General features: G+C 34.3%; 3 protein-coding genes across 3 annotated transcripts; 1 reads left to right on the plus strand and 2 right to left on the minus strand.

Annotated features, from left to right (window-relative positions):
- Positions 1-21: 21 nt before the first annotated feature.
- On the minus strand, positions 22-6,886 carry LOC145580824 (MLO-like protein 1). The gene is made up of 15 exons (XM_081637918.1): positions 6,761-6,886; positions 6,381-6,438; positions 5,212-5,405; positions 3,973-4,089; positions 3,138-3,201; positions 2,802-2,890; positions 2,601-2,675; positions 2,304-2,392; positions 1,884-1,933; positions 1,714-1,754; positions 1,101-1,316; positions 761-828; positions 557-617; positions 179-414; positions 22-58 (listed from the first exon to the last, which is right to left on the minus strand). The coding sequence occupies exons 1-15, from the start codon at positions 6,884-6,886 to the stop codon at positions 22-24; spliced, it is 1,521 nt and encodes a 506-aa protein (XP_081494044.1).
- A 1,323-nt stretch (positions 6,887-8,209) lies between these two features.
- On the minus strand, positions 8,210-10,629 carry LOC145581922 (cell division cycle 20.2, cofactor of APC complex-like). The gene is made up of 5 exons (XM_081638957.1): positions 10,412-10,629; positions 10,006-10,281; positions 9,169-9,435; positions 8,487-9,068; positions 8,210-8,393 (listed from the first exon to the last, which is right to left on the minus strand). The coding sequence occupies exons 1-5, from the start codon at positions 10,460-10,462 to the stop codon at positions 8,256-8,258; spliced, it is 1,314 nt and encodes a 437-aa protein (XP_081495083.1). The 5' UTR covers positions 10,463-10,629; the 3' UTR covers positions 8,210-8,255.
- Positions 10,630-20,549: 9,920 nt separating this feature from the next.
- LOC145580825 (uncharacterized) lies at positions 20,550-27,374 on the plus strand. The gene is made up of 7 exons (XM_081637919.1): positions 20,550-21,389; positions 21,465-21,580; positions 21,694-22,096; positions 22,179-22,316; positions 25,929-26,075; positions 26,178-26,429; positions 26,541-27,374. Exons 1-7 carry the CDS (start codon positions 20,550-20,552, stop codon positions 27,372-27,374), a joined length of 2,730 nt encoding a protein of 909 aa, XP_081494045.1.
- The last annotated feature ends 37 nt before the right edge of the window (positions 27,375-27,411 follow it).

Here is a 27,411-nt window from a genome sequence, read left to right on the forward strand (position 1 = left end):
AACTACCAAACCCTAACTCGACTAACAACCGGCAAGCAACCTAGCAAGGCGGCGACACCTGAAAAGGCCAAGAAGTCATAGTAAATCATCTAGCAAACCTCATTGATCCAACACTTCGCCAACAAAGAACAAACCCTCTAAAAGTCCAAAAATTACTACATTGTTGATCCATTGTTACATTACATGATCATTTTCTAGTTGTATCTCCTTAATTGTCGAATCTTGATCGTGTTGCTTGTCAGTTGCTGTAGATAGTCTTATAGCAGGCATAGACAGAGTTCTTTTGGGTGTTACTTTTTTAGTTGCATTAGGAGCATGCAAAGATGTCGTGGTTTTTTTGGCCTTCTGTGCCCAATGTATTAGGCCTTCTTGTATGTAATCCTCGAATATCGCCTTGTTGAAGGAGCTTCCCATCTACATGTATGTTTATTGTATGAGTTAGCTAGGTAAAGAACAATGTTGAAGTATGAAAAACATTCATATTAAAATGTGAGACAATGAAAGTCTACATAAATTGATTTGAGGTAGGAGTTAAGTATAAAAATGAGAAATTTACCTGGGTAACAATTGCATATAGTGGTAATGTGCTATAACTGCAGACAAATTGCACAAATGCCCTGCAAAAGCGTTCAAAGGAGAACATATGAATAGTATAAAAGTCAACATAGTGCAATGTTTTTAGCACATAAGAAATATCAATGATGTAAAAACTGTGATATATTTAGAATGAAGCTAGAAATTCAAGTTAATTGATCATTACGCAATCACAAGTCTTGGTATGGTATAGCCAATTGAACCCATAATACACGAGTCAAAACCATATTGTACCTGTAAAAAAGAGCACACTTTTAAATCATCTCTCTTTAATTTGAAATCTTTAATTTTTTAAAAAGGTAAATAAGTCTTATATAAGACGGATTTATAATAACTTATTCATTGAGCCGTTAGAAGCTAACTTTAAAAATAGAAAAGTCACCTCGATCTCACAATAAATTATTATATATCAGTACACCTTAGATAAGCTCAATTTTGTCACTTAAAAATGTAATTTTTGTTGAAATGTGCGCAAAATAGAGATGTTAGAGATGAACGTAACGAACCCAAATCCAGAAGAAAAACGCAACTTCGAACGAGTTCTGAAAGAGGATGATATGAATCAATAGAAGGAGAAGTCGAGGTTTGTGAAACCAGAAGTGAGTGTCTGATGGATGGATTTCAACATTTCCATCAATTACAGAATGCCTTCGACTTTGAGCAACCTGCTTTGCAAGTTGGATGATTATGTGCTCCAATTTTGTACCCACGCAAAATAATAGCTGCATGTAAAACATAGCATAATTCTAAGATGGGTTAATGTTTCACACAAATTCTTGAATAAGTCGTACTTTCATTAATTTATTTTAAGATGGGTTAATGTTTCTCTAAAATTATTTATAGTTATCATTTTTTAACATAAATACACTATAAAAATACTCATATGTATTAGATAATTGTATTAGCTATTATAACATGTATCCCTAGAAAATACACATTAACATACAATCAAATAAACTCGTTATAAATTAAAGTACCCTTAAATGGGTTAAAGGTGTCTTAAATTGTTAAAGTTACCTTCAAATTAACCGTCTTTTAATAAAATTAACAAAAGTCTGCCTGATACAAAACTTATTGTACTAGTATATATTAGCCTTTAATTAGAGTACAATCACTTACTAGTAGTGGAATGAAAGCAATCCAGAAATAAACATGGTACCCTGCACATAAGCACATTGATGAAAACCAAAAGAAACAAGTTGATTTGCGGAATTTTTAGCCTTTAATTAGAGTACGTGAACAATACATAATTGATAGAGTACGTAAAATATAGTAATAATGGAGCTTACCATTAACATTTAGAAACAAAAAGACCACCACAAATAACCAAAGAAACCAACTGCAAGCAATCAAATTAATGATTTGTTAAATAGATTGCTAAAGCTAAGGGAAATGCAAATAAGAAAGAGTAAAAAAAAAAAAAAAAAAAAGAGTTAAAAGAAAGAATTTGGGAAAATTATGTTAATTCTCTAAATTGGCCAACACACTAACGATGGACTTGCTCAATAAGGAGTTCGATAAACAAGACACTAGTGACAAGGGGCTAAAATGTGAAAATGTCAATTGACACGTAATTTTGTCTTACATTTTAAAATTAATACGTACTGCTCAATTGCTCGTAGCATGCAATTTAGAAATTGTATATGTTAGGTAGTTAGGGCTACATATACTTGAATCAGTATGCAATTATTCAGATAAAAAAAAATTACCTGATTCCAACAACTCTTTTGAAGTCAGCTTCATAAGCACGAACCATGTACTTGTGAAAATTAAATTTGGGATTACCCTTGCAATGTGTCTGCCAAACAAAATTAGTTAGTGGCCGGAATTTTCAGGAAAAAAAGTATCTAATACATCCGTTAATTATTATGTGTAACTTTTGAGTAATATTTGTGGAATATAAAAGATTTCAAAGTTACACATAATAATTAACGAAGGTTGTATAAAGGTAATTAACTTGTGCAAAAAATTTGGAATGAACGTTGCTGAAGAGTGAAGAAAGTTACCATGATGAAGCCCAAACGCATAGTGATATAATCTGATTCTGTTACGGACCCATAGTATTGTTTGAAAAATGCTTGCTGAAAAACGATGAAATTGTATGCATGTAAATATTATCGATGTGATTAATATTATGGGACGGAGATAGTATATTTTGTATTGAAGTAGGCTAAAGGAGCAAGGGGTTATTAATATTTGGTACGTACCACCCAGCCTAGCAAAGTGTAATGGACTGCCCAAGAACGACCTTTGATAAAATCATGTTGCTCTACGACTGTAATTTCATCTTTTCTACCTGCATAGAGTGCATACATTTAAAAGTAGATTTACTTTAAGTAATAAAGTACTCGTAATATAAAGTATTTAAACAACAATATATTTCTGTGAATTATTGCACTGGTTTTTAGTACTACTTATTATTGGCATTTAACTTGTCAAAAAGTTACAATTAAGAATATTGATGATGAAAAAATTGGTAAAAACCATAAAAGATAAAGAATAATTTTTATTAGCAAGAGATTAGAAATAAATTAAGACTATACCATGTTCAGGATCAAGCTCCTTTTTGTGGATTTTATCTTCCCACATTTGCCATTGACTTTTTATCTACAATATCAAAATTGGATACATAAATTTTCTCAAAAAAAAAAAAAAAAAAAAATTGGATACATAAATAATTGAGTAATGATTTTGGATACTTTTTTTTTTTTTATATATATATATTTTGGTACTGTCAAGGTTTTTCTTAAAATTATTTCATTTTTTTAATATAAATGAAATAATTCTAATGTAATCTTATGACCTTTGGCTATCATAATTTTATAAAATGAACGACTGAGATTATCTAATTTTTAATTAGTAATTTTTTTTATTAAAAATATATATATTTTTTAATTATTTTAAATAAATTCTATCTTCAAGAAATTATTTTTTAATATTCAAGAAATTCGGGAAATAAAAATATATATAATTATTAAAAAATAATTTTTTAATAAAACTTACTAATTAAAAATAAATTAAAAAAACAAAATAATCACAACCGTTCATTTTAACTAAATTGTGGTAGTCAAAAATCATAAGACTACATTAGAATTTACAATAAGGGTTTGTTCGAAAAAGAAACTATATACTTGTACATCATTTGGCCATTTGCAATTTTATAAATTAATAAAAGATTTCATTAATATTTGTCTCTATATCTACTAGATTTCTTCTATTACACATGCATGTTGTTATTAATCGTGTTATATTATTCAAACTCTGATTAATTATATAATGAAATTAAAAATCATGTATGTGTTGATCAACTATTATTACACAATTAAGATTAATCTTAAAAGGCCTTGAAGAATGTAAAGAGAGGAAGATCGGAATAACCTTAAAGCCGCCAAAGAGAACAGTGAGGGCACACATAATCACATGGACAACAGCTAATACAAATATGAATATGTGCAAATGATGTAGCGCTGTTACTGATAACAATGGAACTTTTCCCTGCAAAAAAAGAAATTATTAAAGCAAAAGAAATATAACAATACTAGTTATAATTAATTGGTTATTTTGCATGCATGCATATTTTGCTATTATATTAATGTGCATTTGTGTTAGTTGATGATATATAAGTAGTAATAAACTAATTGAAGGAATTGGATTCTGATTTTGTGATCTATACTTTTCAAAGGATATGATTGTTTATGCATTCTTTAACACAAAGCTTTAATTTACACATTCATCGTGAATTATATACATGATTAATTACTATATCAAAGCTTTAATTTCTTGCTTGTTAAGTCATAAACTTGGGTCAAATACTACCTCTATTATTTTTTCTTATATGTGCGTGCTTTACACTTTGAAATATATGTCCTAAGTTTAAAACATTAATCATGAATGCATGATATTACATACGTAGTATTTTAAATTGCGCTTTAGTGATATCTTGTTAGATTATTTCCTTTGATGTATATCTTACACTTGATTAACAATATTAATAGTCAAAGTTGTAAATTGAGACATTGAGTAGTGAAAAAAAGTCAAAAAATTCTAGCATTACTTTGTATTTTATACTCATTATTACTTAGTTACATAATTGCGAGTTGTGTACTATATAATCTATATTTTATTTAAAAAAAGCAAGTAATTGGCTAATTGGCTTTGACCCTAAATTATGTAATGCGAATAGAAAGAACTTATATATTCTTATATTATTTCAAATTTTATTCTTGTCAAAATCAGACCAGTTCACATCAGACAAAAACTTTAATTTGTGTTCAATCATTAATCAATATCTTTATTGCATATTAATCAAAAGTATGAAATTACATACGCTACAATATAAAAAGTACACATTAAGTCGATTCTAATAGGTTATAATTTTATAATGCTTTATATTATACAAAGTATAAAAATATGACCAAACCGGGCGAAAAAGAATCAATTAGACTATACTTGACCTTAATAAAGTTAGGCTAATAAACACCGTATTTTAAGTGAAGAGAGAAGAAGAAGAAAGGAAAATATATATATATATATATATATATATATATATATATATATATATATATATATATATATATATATATATATATATATATAATCATTGTAATAATAACGTACCTGTTGTTGACAATAAGTAGAGTCAGTAGACTCGGAGAGAAGATGACGCCAAGCTACATGAGTGTGAGGGACAGCTTGAGTTTCTTTCTTACAAGGAAGCCATTTATTTGCCAAATTATGTGAAATGCATAGTCTACCAATTCTTCCTTGGAATACCGTCAGCAGCAATGATATAAATCCCACCAACATCAATTCTGCATAATAATAGTCATAAATTTTGTAGTAATCCGTACAATTAAATAAAATTATGTAGTCAAAACTTGTCGTTGACAAACATGTGCAAGATATGAAGTACAAAATCATACCATTGAATGGTAATACGAACTTTATAATGTGTTGTGTTACCGAATAATATTTTAAAGGAAACTAGACTTTTGGCCCGTGCAATGCACGGATTGTTTATAAGTATATAATATAATTTTTAATTTTATAATATATTTTTTATTGAAAAATGAATAGTTTATAAAGGAGAAAAAGGGGTGAAAATTGAATGTAATTGTAGAAGATATTAAGTTGGGGGAAAGTGAACCAAACATTTATTCATGTATTGAATTAAAGCTAGTGTATGTTTTTAATTATTATTATGAGAAAGGTTAAAGGAGATGACATGTGGCATTGGTGGAAAATATAATTTACATGTGGCATTATGAGGGTGATGGTTTGTGTTTTTAAATACTAATAAAGTATAGAAGTATAGATTTTGTCAACTATCTATTAAAGCACGTGTTTTGAAAATAAGTACCTATTAATTTTATTTATTTTTTTTTAAAAAAAAATTACCATAAAGTTATTAAAAGTTTAAGTAATACTACCACTCTAACAATTTTAGCTAGAATCTCCGGCATTTGAGTCTTACTTTTAATCACTTTTTACCTTTAAAAAAAGTAATTTAGTCAATTTAGATGGTGATTTTATGAGGCAAAAGTAAAAAGTGGAACCTACATGCCGAATATTCTAGTTGGAATTATTAAAGTGGTAGTACTACTTAAACTTTTTACAACTTTGTGATAGTTCTTTTAAAAAAAACATTTAATAGGTAGTTGTTTTCAAAATACGCACTTTAATTGGTAGTTTTTGACAAAATTTCCTATTTTAAATGACGGGTTTTGATATGAAGTTTAACTTTTAACTATGAACAAAATGGCAAGAGACATGATTATTATTAGTACCTTCTTTGATTTTTTGGAGGGCTTGATAGAGGGGTTTCCTGTTCGACTTCTTCAAATACTGAATTAAGAACACCAAACAAGAAGTATAATTACATGAAAAATTGAAAAAGTATTAGACTATAAGCACAATTAATATTTATAATTATACTTGATAAGGAATAATAATTTTGTACATTCATGATGAGTACCTTACAAATATAAGATCTTTAAAACAGTCAAGTACTTTTATTCCTTAGAAAAAAAAAAGTTTAGAATTTTATGTTGTTTTTAAAGAAAAATAAGATATCTTTATTTCTTTGATTAATTGAATAATTGATCATGAAACTTTGGTAGTACAAGTTAGAGTGTAATCGAGGAAGATATCGAATGTGCATACAAACCTTGCCAGTGAAGTGAATTAACCTCTCGGCGGCCAAAGAAATGAGGACGAAAACCATGCATACGATTGCCACCACCCATGTTGGTGTTGATTGCAAATTAGTTTCTCCTACTCCACCCCCACTCATCTCTTTAGAGTTCTTTCTTTAAAGATCACAATGAAAATGATCAAGGAATTTGAGTGAGGAAAGAAATGTATGTATATATGAGTAATAAAGTGTTATTTCTTTTATAATAATGTACGTATCATCATGGAATTATCAATCATACAATAAAATTTTGGAATATTGACGAGTCTTTTGACTTTTACTTTTTGCAAAGTAAAAGTTTTGGTTTTTTTAAAATTTTTATTGAAGAATATGGCATATAATTCATATGGACATTTAATTAAACAATATGATCTTGAGGTAATAATGTAGTTTTTTTTAGTTCTTTCTTTCAAACTTCGTTGTTGATCAAGTTGTAATTTGATTCCCCTAAGTTTTATTGCCCCTTAATTAAGAAATATTGAAAAAATTTAAGATTCATATTTATTTATTTCAATTTTGTGGTTGAATTGTGCTTTACGCACTTCAATACTTAATATTTCATATTTGGATAGTACACATTAATATGAATCCAATGTCATCTCATATTATAAAATTTGTCTTAAGGATTAGTGTACAAATATGCAAGTTTAGTCAAATATGGAAGTCAAACTAGGTCATATTAGAAGTATTGAGATTTGAGACCATGGTCTTGTAAATGGAAATTCAAAGTCAAGGCCTTCCATCCTACCGGCATTGTTCTACAATAAATGTCTGTGCGTTATGAGATATTTGCTTGTTTCATATTGGGTGACACATTGCAAGTTGATTGTACAATTCTTGATATATAGTGAGGTGATCATGGGTCCTGCCTCCTGGAATGCACCGGACAAACTCCGGCCTTGAAGAGTTGCGTATTATACTACATTCATTTTGAAACAACCTCTTTGAATCTGTTATCTGACATCACTTAAACTGTGCACAGGAAATTCTTTCTGTATTCCGTGCCAGTCTAGTTTCCAAATTACTAACTAGTCTGCTAAATTCTTTCTGTAAAAGGACTCGATTCCATTAGCTAATCGTGTTAATCAAGGTGTGATTTTCCCTTAAGTTTATTGCCCCCTAATTAAGAAATTTTGAAAAGATTCAAATCTATTTGTTCATTTTTGTGGTTGATTTGTGCTTTATGCATTTCAAGACTAAGTTAAAATACAACCAAAATTTTTGATACTATGTTGTGAACAGAATAGTTGGAAAGCATAAGTATATTGCAATGTATCAGTTATACAAAAAAAAAAAAAAAAAAAAAAAAAAAAAAAAAAAAAAAAACTACAATGGTAACAACTAACCTAAGCTTAATCCTAGAAATTAGGTATATACATGGACTAACTATAATAACAAACTAAGAATGTATATCCAGTAATTACAAAAGATAGACAGAAACATTTTAGATAACTGATAATATCCTGTATCAACGGATGTGACTTACATGAGCAAATGGCTCACAAGTTGCTCCTAACTTGGTCTTCGCCTGAGCTGGATCACCAAATACGTTCCAGATGTGCAGGGTCTCGTCCCCTGCAGAGGCTACTGCCAAGCCATCAGGGCTCTGTAACATGCATTCCAGAAAATCAGTAAAATACAAATAATGAGGTTACTTGAGAAATAGAAGCTGCAGTTGTCAATAAACCAAGAAAATTACCTGAGACATGTAAAGTACTCTGGACATGTGCCCAGTAAGCTCTGCCATCTTAACCATTGATGGGTAATTCCACAACACTAAACTGTTATTGGGAAGCCCGTGTGAGCTCAGCAGCTCGCACTCATTATTGCTCCATATTAAAGCTGAAACCTGGGATCCAGTGTTTACTGAGTTCAAGCATGCACCAGTATTAATGTTCCATAATTTTATGCATTGATCGTTCATGCCTCCTCCAGAAGCCAGCATACTACTCTGAAAGGGACACCAAGCAAGGGCTTTGACTGCAGCAGTGTGGTTTTGAATCCTGTGCAGCCACTGAGTAGATGAATTTATTCTGGCCATTGACCGGTCCCAGATATGCACAAGGTTGTCGTTGCCTCCACTGGCTAGATATCGGCCTGATGGTGACCATTTTAACCCACAAACTTCACGCCGGTGTCCTCTGTAAGTTTCAACTATATGACTCCTAACTCTCAGGTCATTGTTGATGATTCTACTGTCTGCTGATCCAGTAGTGAGGATTTTACTATTCCAAACCAGTGAACAGATACAAGCTTGGTGGCCTTCCCTTAATGTTCTCAGCTGCAAGAATGAAGCAATAACAGTAAGACAACAAGCCAAACATAAGACATATAAAGCAAATGAGAAACAAAATATCGGCATACAAGTTGGTTTTATTTACCTTTTTACTGGAAACAGAATCCCAGACTTGAACTTCAGAATTGTCCAAGCCAATGGCAATCAGACAGCCAAGTGCCCAACTCACACTCGTTATTGGGCCTTCATCATCAGATACAGTCACAAGCTCGCGTGCAGTATTTGTGGATGCATCCCACAGGTAAACTGTGTTTTTAAGAGCGATGGCAAGCAAATTGTTCTTACCCCAGTCCAATAAATTCAGGTAGTAGTCATCTACTAAGCCAGGGCAGTCTAATGTACGTTCTGAAGTCTGTAGAATTACAATTGCAAAGAAGCAACGATCAAAAAGGTGCAGGACACACTAACAATACAGTCATGTCATGTTGGCTCATGTCATGTGATGTGACAAATTTTAAACTGGTGCAGGACACACTAATCAAAATCAATTGGCAATACAATCAAAAAGGTGCAGGACACACTAATCAAAATCAATAGGCAAGAGCACTTGTGTGGTCTAAGCAAGAGTTGGCGATTCCAAAGTTAAAGATGATATCTCATACCAAACATACTGCATACAATCATGTAGTCCTAAAATAAGATATAATATTCAGTGAACTCTTCAAATTAATGCTGTCATGTATTCATAAGTCAAAAAACATACTCCGTAGATTGGATCATATTTTTATACTATGTAACGTTTTTTGCTCAAGAATATTGGAAAATTGTTGCCAATAAGTGCAAATTTATCATACATAAAAGCAAAAAAACTTGCACAATCATAATACAAAAGCAAAAACTTGTCATAATTCACAACCAATAAACAGAATTCTAGGCCTTCGAAGAGAAAAGTCTATATATATATATATATATATATATATACCTGAGGAACACGGCGTATTCGCCTTTGAAGAGACACAGCCTCCAAGTCAGAGGTGTCGAGGGGAAGTTGGGCAGGTGGTTTGTTACTGAAAGCAAGAATTCTAGGCCTGTTCATCCCAAATACCTCCTTCAAACGCTTCTGATACGCTTCCTTCGACGGCGAATACGGTGATTTCTCCTTCTCCCTCTTCTTCTCCTTCCACCCTTCTGTCAGCTTGTAGTGCGCAAAATCAAAATCCATAGCTGATCTGTTTGGAATGAATCTATCCAACTCCAACTGATTTTTTCAAATCATTCACAAAAACCCCAAATAAAATACACAAATTATCAATAGCTGTTAACCTAATTACCGACAATAATTCATCCGACAATGATTCAAATGAAGAAAGAGAGAATTTGATACTTACATTTTGTTTACTTCGATTTCGAGCCAAATTGTAGCGAAAGTGAATTGACATGGTGTAAAATCGATTGAATTGCAAAATTGCCAAATTCCGACGAATTCAACAAATCCCTGAAATTCAAATCAAAACAAAACAACACAACAAACAACAACAGAAACAACAGCAACAACAACAAAAACAACAAGAACAACAACAATAACAAAAATAATGCAGAAAGAAGAGATATACAGAGCAAATTAAAACAGAGTTAGTATAATAAAAGAAAAGAAATTGAAAGAAATAAAACGAGCGATTACTGATTACGACAACGAAAGGTTGGCGCTTGCAGAGGAGAAAGAGAAATTGAGAGCGATTTCAGCAAATTGAAGCGTCGATTAGTTTGATGAATGAAAACGAGGGAAATAGTTTGGCGAACAAATTGAATGTTGCAACGGTAAAATAATGTTTAACTATGACCTGTCATTTGGTTGGCGCCACATTTAGGGTTCATTAATGGGTTAATCTATCACGCTTTTTTCGGGTCGGATTTGAGTTTTGAACTGAAATTGCATTGTTAGGCTTGTCCAAACCTACCGTATTTTCGGGCCGCATCAATGTTGATCACCTCTAGGTTAATCCTGTGTTGACCAATGCAAGGAAATGTATGTAATTTTATTTTTATTTTTTTGTAAAGAAAATGTATATAATATTTCATTAATGGGTTGATCTCATCCTATATTTGCTTAAGATTTAAAAAAAAAAAAAAAAAAGTCTAGTCAATAAAATGCAGGTTGCTGAATTTGATTCTGAAATCACGGTTCTAATAGCAACAGAAATGATTTACTTTGTAGTTAGACTTCGTTTGTTTTAATGGAAAATAACTTTTTGAAAAAATGATTCCTCATGGAAAATTATTTTCAAGGGAAAGTACAATTGTAAAAATAATTTCCTTTGTTTGTTTTCTTACAAGAAAAATTATATAGGAATGGAAACATAAGAGTGAAAGGGAGAATGCAGATGAAAGGAGAGGTATGAAATGTACAGAGTAAGGAGGAAAATGTGGCATATCTTCCTTTTAGAAGAAAAACATTTGATACTCTTATGAGAACTATTTTTCACCATTGAAAAAATTACTTTCTATCAATTTACTAACCAAACAATGAAAATTGAGAAAATTATTTTCTATAAAAATGTTTTCCGTCAAAACAAACAGAGCCTTCGTTACTTTATCCTTTATCTCTTTTAATGTAGTATATGTTTCAATATTAGTAATTTGCAACAATTAGGCAGTTCTTGACTAAATGCATCCAATTCTATTGATTTCTTAGTTTTTGGATATCAAATTCTTTTAAAGACTTGTGAGGTAAAGATGATGAAAATTTGACAAGAGTAACCTCAATTACATCTTGTTGCTTTTAAATAATTAAAACTACCTAGCATTAGAAAATAATTCTTTCTGTAAAATGAGTCTTCCATGTAATCAATTTCCGTTCCTTTTATGAACCACTTTCTCCTTGCAAAGCCATTCATTAACTCCCCTTACATAGGCGCACAACCATCACAACTCTTCCTTGCCGTTATAGTCATCCACACCACGTGTCCCCCCATACAAACACCGCCTTCAACACCTACCACTCCCCACCCTCATTTCCATTGCACCCCAAGCTCCCAACCACACCGTGAAGAATCACCACCTCTTCTCGTATCCTATTCCCTTGTCCTTTACCCAGTTCCAGCCATACGTTCACAGCCCCTTCATCATAACACATCTACACAGCCTCTTCCTCAGCCTAATCGTCTCCCCTTTCATTATCCACCTTATCAACGGAGCTGAACAGAAAAAGGGCAACAAATGGAAGACTATTGGCAAGTGTAGATGGGAGAGGGCGTCAGGAAAAGTAGGGAGAAGTGGTTTGGTTTTTTTTTTGGGTTGCTAATGACCCTAATGAACATGAACATGAGTGGTGAGATTGCAGGTGTAAGCGCACGACAACCATCATTGGTGAAATAATTATCAAGCACGACTAGATGCGTGAGAATCAATCATTGTATACTTTTAATTAGGGCTCAAGAATATTTACCCTTGTTAAAAAAAAAATTGTATTTAAACGCATTGTAGATTAAGGAAAACAATATTGCTCTTACTTTATATGAATACTAGTATTTAGGCCCTCTTCACTTCACCTTATAAAAATAATATTTTTTTTTTTTTGGTGAAGAAGAGGGGCAAGCCCCAAAAATAAACAAACCAACAAACTAACAAAGCAACAAAAACACAAAATAAAAACACAAACAAACTAAATTCAGTTCAGTAAAAGTAAAAATAAATTTAATTCAGTAAAAATAAAAATAAATTAAGTTCAGTAAAAATAAACATAAGTTCAGTTCAGTAAAATTAATTTCAGTTCAGTAAAATTTAGTTTTCTTAAAGAAGAATTATAATAGAAAATCAGCAAAAATAATTTAAGTTCAGCAAATATAATTTTGTTTCAGTAAAAATAATTTCACTTCAGCAAAAATAGGGTGAATTCAATGGGGGCTTAGTAAGCACAAACACTTTGGAGCACCGCCATAGGCACAGTAGGAAATGCAAAGTAGAGAACAATGTACTAGAAAATCGGTAACAAGGGGCTAAAAACATGAAGTTAAAATACATCAATTGCCAGTAAGATAAATCCAAGCTTTTGAGCAAGTATGCAATGAGACCAAAATTTTACCTATCATAGAAAAGGAAGGTACCAACTACATAGAAAGCTCAATAGCTCACAAAACAATAGTGATTTATGAATATGCAAAATACATTACTTGAGAAGCCATATTAATATCAAAAGACAAAAGGAACTAAAGCGATACTAGAATATCCTAAGCATTATGACATTGTTGACGCACGCTTCACATTTTGCTATCCATTCGCTTACTTCTCTGAGGAATTAGGTCCCCTCTTCTTGCCGAATCCAACAACTGAAATCAAAAGTATCATAATTAAAACGAGAACAAGATAATCAAGCACAAATCAGCTTATGGTGAAACCATTTTGACAACAAAAAGGCCAAAATGAATTAGAAAACTTGACAGGACAAGGTATGATACTCTTCTATTTTTGCAGAATTGCAGGCGAAGGCCAAAGAAGAGGTAACAAAAGAATGGCATTCTAAAATTATAATTAATGCAAGACCAATAGACCCGAGTCTTAGAGCACAAAGCTGATAAAATTATACTCTATACTAGTATTAACAAAGACATTTAATTAAACAACTAAAGAACTGTTTTTTTTTTTTTTGCATTCCTTCAACAACACATTCGAAACAACAAGTTGACAATGAGTTCTGTCGCTGAAAATACAATTTTAAACTACTAAAACCTTTAGAATATAACACCTATAATAATTTCCAGCCCAGCACTAAACAAAAATCAATCTCCACTTCATAGAATACTTGATTTAGCATTCCCCAAAAGCTCCAAAATCCTAATGTGGTACAATACATGCTCAAGGCAATTTGTTTCAAGGGGGTGGAACCAACAATTTGACAGTTGAAGTATGAAATTTGGTGAAAAGAAACAGAAAGAAAGTAGCATTCTGTTTGAGGCCACAAACAACATGAGAAGAGTTTTAAATATAATGTCCTTGCTCTGCTAATTGGCAACTTCTAATTCAAACTAAAGAACGCATAGCATTCCCCAAAAGCTCCCTAGTCAAAGGCAATTTGTTTCAAGGAGATGAAACCAACAATTCAAAAGTTGAAACGAGTATGAACTTAGGTGAAAAGAAACAGAAAGAATGTAGCATTTTAATCGAGACCACAATCAACATGAGAAGAGTTTTAAATACAATGTCCTTGCTCTGCTAATTGGCAATTTCTAATAACAAATAAAGAACACATACATTCCTAAAAACAACATCCTACAAACTAAAGAAGAAAAACCATCCTAAGGTTCAGTTGGCCAAATTCAAAGACTAGAAATTTCCAACCAACAACGAAAGTATACATGAATTCTTCATGCTCCAAAGAACATTAAAGACCAGCTAAATTGTTAAAAATAGAAATGTACAAATTATAGCAAATTGTTCTACAAGAGCACATAGATCGAAATGCATGAAGAATATCCTAGATTTCATAATGCCAACCATCAATACAAGATTCAAAATTCAATGAATTATTCTGCAAATTAGCAGCAATTCACAACCCACAATTAACAAAAATATCCACTCCGAAGTCCACCTTTCAACAATCAAATTCATTCAACAAAAATCAACATTTTCACAAACAAATCAATCTCAATCTTCTGACAATAATCACAGATTACAGAAATTCAACAAAAATCAAAAAAAAAAAATGGAGGAGAGAGAAAAGGGTACCAGCAGTAACGAAACGGCGATTGTACTGCAAGCGCTTGTGAGCACGACCACGGGGCTTCTTCTTCTTATCTTGAGAAGCAACTTTCGGGGTTTGCCCTCTCACCTTACCGGCACGTGCCAATGATCCGTGAACCTTACCTGTAAAATCCAGTTATCATCATCAAATTATCCACCATTTATAAGCTCAAATTAATCGAGATTTTCAATCAAAATCAGGAAAATTTCGAAGATTTTGAAGAAGATGTCCAACATTTATAAGCTCAAATTAATCGAGATTTTCAATCAAAATGTTATAGGACTATCCATTGCAAGGTATGGGACTTGAGTCCCACATTGGTCATATGGGGGATTGATGTGGGATTTATATAGGACAATAAAATCAGGAAAATTTCGAAGATTTTGAAGAAGATGTCCAACATTTATAAGCTCAAATTAATCGAGATTTTCAATCAAAATCTGGAAAATTTTGAAGGTTTAGAAGAAGAAGAAGAAGAAGAGAGAATTGTAGATTACCCATTGTTGTTGTTGTTGTTCTGCTGCTGCGGCGATTTTTCTCTCTCCTCGAGTTTGCCGGCTAGGGTTTCTAGAGTTTGAGGTTTGCTGAAATGTGAGGTTTTAAAGGAATGAGAGAAAAATTAATTTAAAAAGTAAAATAAAATGGAGTTAGGTTATGGAAATATTTTGGCCCATCAGCGGATCAGCCCATTCTCATTTTACTTGAAACTTGATAGGTCCGATAAGAAAACACGACTTGAGAAATACTTCATACGTAGGGTTTGAGTTCAAGTCGATTAAAAAAACTATAAGTCGATATTCACTTTACTTTAAAAAATACTTGCTCTGTTCTTTTTTATTTAACTTGTTTCTTTTATTACGCTTGCCAAAGCAAAACTTTAACGGTTAATAACTTTAATTCTCTATAATTAAAAAATATAAAAGTTATATATTATGATATTACTTATTGAAACGAATTCAAAATGATCCAACATAAATATGTTTTTCCTTACATATTATTCACAAATCACGGTCAAAGGAGGGGTGGTGAATAGTGTAAAAGTCAAAGCGGGTCAAGTAAAAAAGAACGGAGGAAGTAATATTTAGTAAAAATAATTTCAATTTAATAAAAATAAGTTCACTTTAGTAAAAATAATTTTACTTAAGTAAAAATAATTTTACTTACGTAAAAATAATTTAAGTTCACCAAAAATAATTTCAGATCAGTAAAAATAATTTTAGTTCAACAAAAATAAGATAAAGTGAATGGGGGCCTAAGTGCAACACGCTATAATAGTAGAGGAAACAATATATAATGATGCTAACTTGTACCATAACACATGCATCAATAAAGTACACAAACATAAAGAGGTTATTCCATATGAGACTTGTGTCAAGACATCAGGAAAACTATCGACACGTGACACATGCCTTCATAATGATTTACATTATGTTATACCTTTCTTTAATAAATAAATACGAAGTAATAAATAAAATCAAATTTGTCTATCATTTTAGTTTCCAATTCCAGATTACAATTGGTTTTAGCAATAATAAATGAGACAATGTGTTGAGAAGAAAAAGAAAAAACTCCAAGATAGATAATTTGATGAAGAAAAGTGAAAAAAGCTTAAAGAATAGAATTTGATTTAGAAGAGAGATAATTTGATTGAGAAGAGTAAAAATACAACTTATAAAAAGAAATAGAATTCGATTGAGGTAAATTTATTTATTTAGATCATAATATTGTTACTTATTTGTTTTTTCACTTATTTTATTGTATGTGTAGCTTGTGGTGCACTAGGTGAAATTGAAGTCTTACATCACTAACATTTATAAGGCCCAAAAACTAAATACGAATACAAATCATGAAGAAAAAGAATCATAATCATACCATTTATATAAATATAAACAAAATTGAACGAAAATGAGTTGAAAAATTCTATATGGTCACCAGTTATTATTGAAAAATCCATTTTGTAATGTTTTTATTAAATAACATGGCTAACTTAGCATTAAATAACCAACTTTTAATTTGGAAATCAAAATTTGAACTAACTCCTAGTTCTTTGGCTACTAATGGAGTTATGGACCATCATATGCGAATATGCGACAAGAAGCTTTTGGTGAAGATGACAACTTTTGCATAGTTTCACCCCACCCTCGTATGCACAACTCATCTTCCATGTGGAAACCAACTCGTATCGTCTTATATTTGCAACCCTCCCATATACTACACCACAGAAGAAGTGTAGGGGTTAACTTTTAGTTCATTGGATTAACTAAGAAGGTAAATAAAAATTTATTTATTAAACTAAAGATTATTCATAAAATACCAACGACCCTTTTGATAGCTGGTACTCCCTTCATGTTTTTTTAAGTGTTAGAGTTTGACCGACATATAGTTTTAGGCAATTTAATTGACTTAGATAAAATAAGAGGTAAGTGGGGTAATTGGAGTATTAAAAAATTATAAAAGAAAGATAGTGGGGTTAATAGTTTATTGAAAAGTAATGAATGTGAGAGGAAAGATATAATAAAAAAAAAAAGCAGTAGCTGGTTTGAGTGGGGACCATGAGAGGAGAGAGATATAATATTTTAATGTAGTTTTTTGCCAAAAAAAGGAAGTGTAAGGCCCTGTTTTCTTCACCTTAAAAAATAATATTAAGTAAAAATAATTTCAGTGCAGTAAAAATAATTTCAGTTCAGTAAAAATAATTTCAGTTCAGTTCAGTAAAAATAATTTCAGTTTAGTAAAAATAAGTTTAGGTCAGTACAATTCAGTTTTCTTAAAGAAGAATTATAATAGAAAATCAGTAAAAATAATTTCAGTTCAGCAAAAATAATTTCAATTCAGTAAAATTAATTTAAGTTCAGTAAAAATAATTTAAGTTCAGCAAATATAATTTTGTTTCAGTAAAAATAATTTCAATTCAGCAAAACTAAGGTGAAGAGAATGAGGCCTAACACTTATTAAAACACAGAGGGAGTAATAAATATTAAATAGGAAAAATTGGTAAAAATAATCTCAACTTTAACTCATTCGCTTTTAATAATCCCAACTTTGAATTATTATTGAATAATCCCAACTTTAGGGGGTATTCGCTTTTATTGGTCCCGAGTGACCGATAACCGGTTAAATAGTTTTTTTTTAACTTCAATTGACACGTGGAAGCACCTAAATGGTCCAAAAATAAAATTAAAAAAATTAAAATTTTTAAAAAAGGAAAAACAATAATAAAGAAAAGGCACCACCTCCTCTCCTCCCCACCTACGGCAGCTCCAACTTCTCCACCCCCTCCCCTACCTCGACCCGGCTTGAAATTGCCCATAAATCACCCCTCCTTCCCAACCCACCACGTATCAACCCAATTCCCACCCCCAGCCACTAAAAATCACCCCTCCTCCCTTTCCCCCCACCACAAAAACCACCATTGTCCCCATTTCAGGCCCCAAAACTCCTCTTTAGGAGGGTTTCGGGGCTGGGGAAGGAGATGAGATGGGGTTTCGAGGCTAGGGAAGGGGATGGGATGATGTTTCGGGGCTAGGGAAGGGGAGATGGTCGGATTTGCGGTGGTGGGTAGGGGTGATTTCGGGGTGGTTGGATGAGTAGAGTAGTGGTTTCGAGGGGGTTAGTGGGGTGTCGGAGAAGGTGGGGCTGGGGAAAGTGGGCTGCCGGCAGTTGGGTTGGGGGTTAAGGGGTGCTGGAGAAGGTGGGGACTGGGGAAAAAGGGGTTGCTCGTTGCCAACAGTGGCAGGGGCTGGGTGTTGGGATTGGTTTTTTTTTAATATTTTACTATTTATTTGGTTTTTTTTGGACCACTTAGGTAATGACACATGTCCAACAACTTGTTATAATAGGTCATGTGACCGGTTGGGACCAATAAAAGCGAATAACCTCAAAAGTTGGGATTATTTTTATCATTTTTCCTATTAAATAATGGTAATGATAATGGATTTTAAATGTAAATTTAGAAAGAATTTAACATTGTAATCCTCATGGTAATGCACTTTCATCCTCAAGCATGTCTTTTATTTATATTTTTTCATTACTAGCCATTATAACTTGGAATGAGGTATGAGGATGAAAATAAAGAAAAGTGACTAACCTGTTGGGATGAGCTAGCATTAGCACGGAAATAAACCTTAATATTCCTTACAAATTTACATATAAATTCATTCGTATCAATCTAACAACACAGGTGGTAAAAGTAACACTTGCCTTAAAATAAATGGTCACTTAGATTATGAGAGAACCAAAAAAACAATTTCCACCCAATAAACTTTGCATTAGTACGAGTCACCATGTAGAATTTCCCAAATGATTTCGAACTCTTGATATTAGTTAATTTTGGCAGTTGACATTAAGCAAGTTTAATTGATATTGATATTCCTCCTACGTTTGATTAATCATGTTTCATGTTAGGTAGGAATGTTGAAAATTCGCCCTTGAAAGAGAGGGCGATACTACCTTGCGAGAGAGGGCGAACCCTACTTTGCGAGAGAAGTTGATTCTCCGGCCAATTATGCCGACGACCTGATTGACAAGTGCTCTAATTTGCGAATCACTGAACCAGAGAATGAAATCGTGGACATTGGTGACGTAGAGGATGGTGAATCCGAGAATCGTGTCTCGCTAATGTTGGTGGGGAAATTAATCTTCGATTGAAGCTTCAATCTAGATGCTTTCAAAAGGACCATGACCCAAGTCTGGGCGACATCGAAGAAAGTTATAATTAGGGTAATTGGAACCAACCTTTTTGCTTTCCAATTCTTCCATTGGAGGGACAAGGAGAGAGTTCTTGAGGGGCGCCCTTCGTGCTTTGAAAACAATTTGCTTGTGTTGAATGAGGTGATTGGGGATGAACAACCTTCAGATGTAACACTCACCGTTCTGGAGACGATTGGAAAATCTTCCGTTTAATCGACGATCAGATGCGGTGGTGCGGGTGATAACAACCCCTTTGGGGGAATTGCTTGAAATTGAACCGGATGACTTTTGCCTTGACAAGTATAGAAGAGTTAAAATTAACCTGGACATCACAAAACCCTTGAGTAGATTCCTGAGCATAAAAGGGAGAGATGGGAAGGTATTCAAAGTTGAACTTAAGTATGAAAGGCTTCCTTTCTTCTGCTTAATGTGTGGCATCATAGGCCATAGCGAGAAGGACTGCCCAAACACCCTGGAAGAAGAACAAAATCATTGCATGGGATGGAGTTTGAGACTTCGAGCAACCCCAAGAAAAGGCAGACAGAAAATTATTGATGAAGCGGAGTAAGTGAAGAGTAGAAGGTTCTGTTTGTGGCGAAACCTGCTGAGAATGAGCTCAGTGTAACAACAATCCAGAAACCTTTGAGACAGAAGGAGGACATGACTAATCTCAAGCAAGATGTGCCTAAAGTCCCTTCCTAGGATGGGGACCTTGCAGTCCTAAACCAAAGCACAAATGTCGTGGGCACTGAGAGTATTGGTGATGGGAGTAAGCCTTCTGACCATGAGCACACTTTTGCTTTAGGTACTGCTGACATGGGACCTAAAGGGGTAGTAAAGAAGCATAAGAAGTTAGTGAGGGGGAGGGGAATAGCGCGTATGGAGATTGAAGAGAAGATAGACGCAGGGACTAGGGATAGGGAGTTAGAAGGGGACACTTCATGGTTGAGGGTGGGAGAAAAACAAAAAAGGAGAGAGGAGGTAAGTGAGAACAGAGAAGAAGAAGAAGAAGAAGCAGGCACGAAGCGTTTGAAGTCTGATGCCTTAAGTGGTGATATGAGATCGGCGGTGGTTGGCATTGACCAACCCCGCCGGGAGCCATGAGTACCCTCTGTTGGAACTGCCGGGGTATGGGCAACCCCAAGGCAGTTCGTCAACTCCATAAATGGAGTACTTTTTATGCCCCCGACATTATCTTTTTGTCAGAAACTATGGTGAACAAGAACATAGCAGAAAATTTGAAGGATAGATTTGGTTGTACAAATGCTTTTGGGGTGTCGAGTACGAGCAAAGCAGGTGATTTATGCCTTTATTGGAAGGAAGGAATTCAATACTCTATTGTATCATTTTCACAACATCACATTAGTGTGGACATAAGTCGAAATGGGGCAATAGCTTGGAGATTCGTGGGGGTCTATGGCTGGCCGAGTGAGGAAGAGAAATTTAGAACCTGGAATCTGATACGTCACCTATGTGGTGAGACCGACCTTCCTTTACTCCTCGGTGGTGATTTTAATGAGTTACTCAGCTATAGAGAAAAGGAAGGTGGAGCTGACAGGGAACGGAAGGAGATTGCCAATTTCCGCAATGTGATTGATGACTGTAGGCTTCGAGACACTGGTTATGAAGGCCAATGGTACACTTGGGGACGTGGGAGAACAGTTGAAACCCAAGTAAGAGAGAGGCTTGATTGTTTTCTGGCTTCAACCCCATGGTCCGACTTGTTCCCCCAATCGAAAGTCGAGCATCTAACCCGCTACAAGTCTGATCACACACCCATTCTTATCAGACCTTTTGATAGAGTAAAGAAAAAGAAAGCTAAAAAGAAAAAGAGCTTCAGATTCGAGATAAGCTGGCTGCTTGACGACTCTTGCGAGATGGCTGTCAAAAAAGCATGGGAGTCCTCTATGGGATTTAATATGGTGGAGAGAATTGCAGCTGTTGGTCGGGGCTTAGTTGAGTGGAGTGCAGACAAGTTTGAGGCACTATGAAAACAAATTGAAAGCACCGAGGAGGTTCTTCGAGCTGCGCAGAGGCTGCCAATTTCAAAGCAGAGCTGTGAAAAGTGTAATGAACTTGAAAAGAAGCTTGATGATCTTAATGAGAAACAAGAGGCCTACTGGTACACAAGGTCAAGGGTGGCGAAAATCAGAGGCGGAGACAAAAACACTCAATATTTTCATCATAAGGCCTCATAGAGAAAAAAGAAAATTTTTATCAAGGTCTCTATGGTGATTTGGATAGTTGGAAAAATGATGAGCAGGATATTGAGAGCATTTTGTGTTCTTTTTATCATGATTTATTCACCTTAGCTAGACCGACAGCAGATGATTTTTCCAGAGTGTTGCAACATGTCCAGTCAGTTATTTCAGCAGAAAATAATGATACTCTGATGGCCCTGTTTAAGAAGGAGGAAATCTTCACTGCTCTATCCCAAATGCATCCTTGTAAAGCGCCAGGACCTGATGGTATGCACGCAATATTTTATCAACGTTTCTGGCATCTTATTAGTGATAGTGTAACTGCTTTTCTTTGTGGTATTCTTCATAGCACTATTTCCCCTAGCACTGTTAACATGACAAACATCGTACTAATCCCGAAAGTGGATTCTCCAACTTCCACTTCGGAGTACCGCCCTATTGCTCTTGTAATGTATTGTATAAACTAGTGACGAAAGCTATTGTGATCTGTCTAAAAACATCCTCCCTAACGTTGTTACTGAAAATCAGAGTGCCTTTGTTCCTGGAAGACTGATTACTGACAATGCTCTCGTTGCTCTTGAGATTTTTCACACCATGAAGAAAAGGAGCAAGGGTCGGAAGGGTTGGATTGGCATGAAGTTGGACATGAGTAAGGCCTACGAGAGGGTAGAATGGGGATTTTTGCAACTGATAAGTCTATTATATATATATATTTATTCCCCGTCCCATGGTCATATTTGTGCTAATTTGAGCTCTACGGAGCTATTTTTATTACTAATATACGTTTTCTAGTGTTTTTGTAGCGTTGGTATTATTTTGTAGGAATTTGCAGATTTATGACAATTCCCGAGCTTATTAAACCACTACGAAGATATTGGAGTTTGAACGTTATTTATGACCGTATTTTTGAAGCGCAAGACCGAGTTAAAGGAATTAGGTTGGGTGATTAAGGACTCAATTAAGTGAGTAAGCTACGAGAGTCCTATCAACTAGCATGGATCAAGTAGTGAGTAGAAGTATTGTGGACCTAAACCTTAAGAAGACCAATTCAAGGGAAAGACCCAATCTCCTAAAGCTGCTAGTCGTGAAAACTGAAGACTGACCGGGCCCGATCTCGTATCAGCGTTAGTATGCCGCAAGTCAAATTGGGCCGGTTGTTTGGGTTTTGTTTGCCGACTTACTCGGTTTACATTATTTAGAGGAGTGGTAATTTGAGTTTTAGTGGGATTAGGGGTTAGAAGTTGACTCTTTATAAAAGGAGGCAATAGTAGTACGTAGAAGTTAGGCAAGTTTTATTAGTTTAGATTTAAGTTTGTTAATTTCTTTTCTTAGTTTAACTTTTATGTAGTTTAGTTTTAGTTTTGTTATGTTTTCTTTCCGACTTTTCTTTGTTCACTTCAAGATTTATTATTTTGTTTTCTTACTACTTTAATACTATTATTCTCTTCTCTTAATTCTTGCTTTTAATCATGCTTTCTTTAATTTCTTTGATTAGTTTAGTTATAATTATGCACGAGTAGTTTATTTCTAGGGTTCTTGGGGATCCATAAATAATATGAAGGGATGATTTATTATTATTGATTGTTAATGTTGTTAATTAATTTCCTATTGATTGATTTAATGCTATGCAATTAGATTAGCGCTGGTTTAATTGTATGAGTTTAGCAATATTGATTCGAGATTCGAGAGATGAGAATTAATATTTAGGCTTAGTTTCAATAGGTGGACTAATTTATAAATGGTTAGGTCGAGATTCGAGAGATGAGATTTAATACCGGTAAATTAACTCTGTGATTGTAATACGTAGCGAAAGCCCTTTATGATCTGATTAATTGATACATTGATGATTGATTATTATGTTTTACCCTGGAATATTATTTATTGGTGAACCTATGCCCTAGGTCTTTTATTCATTGTTTTTCCTCCTACTTTTATTTCTCCCTACTCATATTCTTTGTAGTATAGTCCCTTGAACAACAACTCTTGGTTACTTTAATAATTTAGATTACAATAATTAATTAGGAATAGAAAGACTTGTTTCCCTGTGGATTCGACCCTACTTCCCTATCTACATTAGTTAGAGGACTTAGGTAATTACTTTTGATTAGGTGATACGACTTTAGCCTGTCAAAATTTTGGCGCCGTTGCCGGGGAAACGGTTTTATTTTTATTTCTAGTTGTTATTAGAGTCTAAATTTTTTTTCCCCCTTATATTCCTTATGTGTTGAAAATACCCATGCTTACACTACAAGAATTATATGATTTTTATGCAGCACCTGACTACTGTTGTTGTCAACGTCTTTGTCATGAAAATCCTGAATGCCCTTATAGTGAGTTTTTTGTGCGTGCTCCTGATGATTTTAGAGTCTTTCCATTAACATATGATCATATTCGGAAACGATTAGTTGCTAATGAAAGTTATTGGAAGGCTCTTGATGAAAAAGTCTATGGACACTATAATAATACAAATGTTATTGAGGATGAAGAACCCGTTATAGAATTTGTGGTTGAAAAATCATTGGTTGACGAATCGGTGATTGAAAAATCATTAGTTGTAGAAACGGTGGTTGAAAATTCCTTTGTTGATGATGAGGTTATTCATGAGGGTAAAATATTCAAATCATTATTAGATGATAAAGACAATGACTACCTCCATGTTCGTTCTATTAATTCTAAATTTTTTTCGGAGGAAGTAGAAGGTTGTGGTGTATTTTCATCTCTTTCTTTTGATTTTTCCTATTACCTTGAGTTCTCTTTATGTGCTCCTAACCTTTTCTTTGTAGGGATTAATGTGCTTGCTATTAAGCCCTATCTAGTGCCTAATGAAATGTTTGAAGGAGCGTTTGATAAGTTACTCAAGGCATTGAATTCTTCCGATTGAGAGAAAGAGTATGGTCGAGCGAGACCTTGATAAACTAGCGCTTTGCGGGAGGCAACCCGTATTTTATTGTTTTTTTTTTTTAGTTTAGTCTTTTCTTTTTGTTGTGTGTTTTTGTTTTTTGTTTTAGAGAGGTAAGGAGAGTGTAACTCATGCTTGTGGGAGTTGGTTTTTGTGCAGAATTTGAGCTAGAGAAGGCTGCATTTAACGTTGGACTGCAATCGGGCCCGATCGGGCAGAGCTCGCCCGATCGGGCGCGCGTACGTGTCAGCAAAATTCGTCAATTTCAACAGGCCATAACTTTTGCGTTTCTTATCCGATTTTGGCGTGTGACCTATCGTTGGAAAGATCTTCAAGTCTACTTTCCAATGCAATTGGAATAACTGCATTATGATTTATAGATCAAAAGTTATGATCAGAATAGTGCACCTGACTCAAATTTAGACTTTTTCCCACTAACACTTTGTTTCATTCTTGCCCAAATTTGTTCCAAAGAGATGCATTGCAATCCTCGAGGCTTTGGTGACATTGATGTGGTGATGATGATGAGTAGTCACCTTGACTACTAGCTTCCCTTTAAGACAATGAGGACATTGTCCAATTTAGCTTGAGGGGAGGTTCTCGTGTTCACATGGTATATCTTTCACTCTCTCCTTTTATTTATTTACTTATTTTTTTGTTTTCTTTTGGTGTGCTTAGTATAGATTTTATTGCTTTCTTAGGTTAGTTTTATTCCAATGAATTATGAATCATACTTCCCTGTGCCCCTTGATGAAATTTTTCGAAATTATTTTGATTCTTGGTTATTGATGATAAATATTGTGGATTAGTTGATCGTGATTTGATGTTTGATTGCTTTGAAACCTTAACATGCGTCAATTTTGTCCAACTACTTGTGAATATAGTGCTTGACTATTTGATTTTGTTAGGAATGTGTGTTAGTTCCTGGTATGTCAATGAATTTGAGTATTGATTTGCAACGATGAGTAGTGTTTCATGACTCACTATTATGCACATGTGGAGGACGAAGGCATTTGTTCTTTAGGTAGCCTTCAGATGATTTTAGATACATTTGTTCCCTTCTTGCTACCCATGTTGTTGCTTGTGCCCTTTTATTGTTTTTAGCCACATTACAAGCCATGTTTGCCTCATTGGTTACTAGTCCCAAGCTTGGCTTGGGGGAGCTATTAGTGAGTGAGGTGAGGGAGTTTGTAGTGTGCACATTATTTGCATAATTTGGGTGGGTTTTGAGAAGTAATTTGTTCTTGATCATATTACTAGTCCCAAGCTTGGCTTGGGGGAGCTATTAGTGAGTGAGGTGAGCCAGTCGCAACGGACCGAAAATCTCACACCTCTTATTTGCAGATGACAGTTTACTCTTTACCAGAGCTAACCGACAGGAATGTGCAGAAGTAGTTGATATACTCAACCAATATGAAGCAGCATCCGGGCAGAAAATTAACTATCAGAAGTCGGAAGTTTCTTTCAGTAAAGGGGTCAGAACTGAGCAGAGAGATGAATTGTTGAGTCTTTTGAATATGCGACTGGTAGATAAACATGACAAGTATCTCGGAATTCCAACTATTGTTGATTGATCGAAAAGGTCCACATTTGATGCCATAATTGATAGAGTTTGGAAGAAATTGCAGGGATGGAAGGAAAATTTTTTGTCTCGCGCCGGGAAGGAGATTCTTCTCAAATCGGTTATTCAAGCTATGGAAAGATTTTGGTGGGGACAGAGTGAGGCAAAGCGGAAAGTACATTGGAAGAATTGGGAGGATATGTGTGCTCCGAAGTGCCTTGGTGGTATGGGGTTTAGAAATCTAGCGGTTTTCAACGATACATTGTTAGGGAGACAAGCTTGGAGATTGCTTCATAAGCCGGATTCCATCTTGGGTCGTGTAATGAGTGCAAAATACTACCCAAACCGAACATTCTTAGAAGCTAGTCTAGGTTTTTCGAGCAGCTTCTCTTGGAGAAGCATCTGAAGCTCGAAAGCGTTGATTTTAGAGGGCTACATTTGGCAAATCGGTGATGGGGTGACTACTAAAATTTGGAGGGATCCAAGGGTGGCGGATGGGAAAGGAAGATTTATCTCTAGCCTGGAAGTGAATGGCTTGGAGACGGTGGCTGATATCATTGACGGAGAGATAAGGGAGTGGAGGGTTGATCTGATTGAGGAGTGTTTTGATGAGAGGGATGCTAAATGTATACTTAGTATTCCTCTAAGCTGGCGCACTAAAAGGGATGAATTAACATGGGCTTTCTCAATGAATGGAGTTTACTCCGTCAAAACTGCATATATGTTAGGAAAGGGATGTAATCTTGACAACTTTCACAGGGCCTTTGTTGATATTTGGAAGCTTGAAGTCAGTCCGAAGGTCAAACATTTTTTGTGGCGTCTTTGCACAGGTACACTACCTGTCCGAAAATTGCTGAATTATCGCCATATGATTGACACCCTTGTATGTGCTTGGTGCACCAGCGAGATTGAGTCAGATGGCCATGCGATTTTTGGATGTGTCAGAGTGCGTGAATTGTGGGAGGACAGTGGCTGCTTAGCCATGTTCAGATGGGAGGATGCTAATTCCATGTGTGATTTGATTGAGAAGTGGAGTACTCTTGATAAAAAGCTAGTGCAACGAGGGGCTTTCCTTGCGTGGGGTATTTGGCATGATAGAAATATGAAGGTTTTCGAGAATAAAATGACTCCAAATGCGCTTCTGCTGTCCCGTGCTGCACGTCTGAGGAATATGGATTGTATGCTGCTCGTGTGTACAAGAACTCCATTGCTAGGAAACCTGCGAGCGCCAAAACCTGGAAGGCTTCCCCCTCTGGCTGCATAAAGATCAATGTGGATGCCTCCCTAACAGTTGAGGGTTA

The sequence above is a fragment of the Chenopodium album genome, chromosome 15 (assembly GCF_948465745.1).
Source record: "Chenopodium album chromosome 15, dcCheAlbu1.1, whole genome shotgun sequence".
In the NCBI taxonomy this organism is placed as follows: domain Eukaryota; kingdom Viridiplantae; phylum Streptophyta; class Magnoliopsida; order Caryophyllales; family Amaranthaceae; genus Chenopodium; species Chenopodium album.

Excerpts from the sequence above, each read along its gene's own strand:
- LOC145580824 (XM_081637918.1), bottom strand. The coding sequence starts at position 6,886 with ATGAGTGGGGGTGGAGTAGGAGAAACTAATTTGCAATCAACACCAACA. Across the intron at positions 2,393-2,600 it reads TGCGTTTGGGCTTCATCATG|ACACATTGCAAGGGTAATCC; the intron begins GTAACTTTCTTC and ends TTTGTTTGGCAG. Across the intron at positions 415-556 it reads TATATGCAATTGTTACCCAG|ATGGGAAGCTCCTTCAACAA; the intron begins GTAAATTTCTCA and ends ACATACATGTAG.
- LOC145581922 (XM_081638957.1), bottom strand. The coding sequence starts at position 10,462 with ATGTCAATTCACTTTCGCTACAATTTGGCTCGAAATCGAAGTAAACAA. Across the intron at positions 9,069-9,168 it reads ATTCTGTTTCCAGTAAAAAG|CTGAGAACATTAAGGGAAGG; the intron begins GTAAATAAAACC and ends TCATTCTTGCAG. Across the intron at positions 8,394-8,486 it reads GAGTACTTTACATGTCTCAG|AGCCCTGATGGCTTGGCAGT; the intron begins GTAATTTTCTTG and ends TGCATGTTACAG.
- LOC145580825 (XM_081637919.1), top strand. The coding sequence starts at position 20,550 with ATGAGTACCCTCTGTTGGAACTGCCGGGGTATGGGCAACCCCAAGGCA. Across the intron at positions 21,390-21,464 it reads TGGTGGAGAGAATTGCAGCT|GTTCTTCGAGCTGCGCAGAG; the intron begins GTTGGTCGGGGC and ends AGCACCGAGGAG. Across the intron at positions 22,317-25,928 it reads TGAGTAAGGCCTACGAGAGG|GAATGTGCAGAAGTAGTTGA; the intron begins GTAGAATGGGGA and ends GCTAACCGACAG.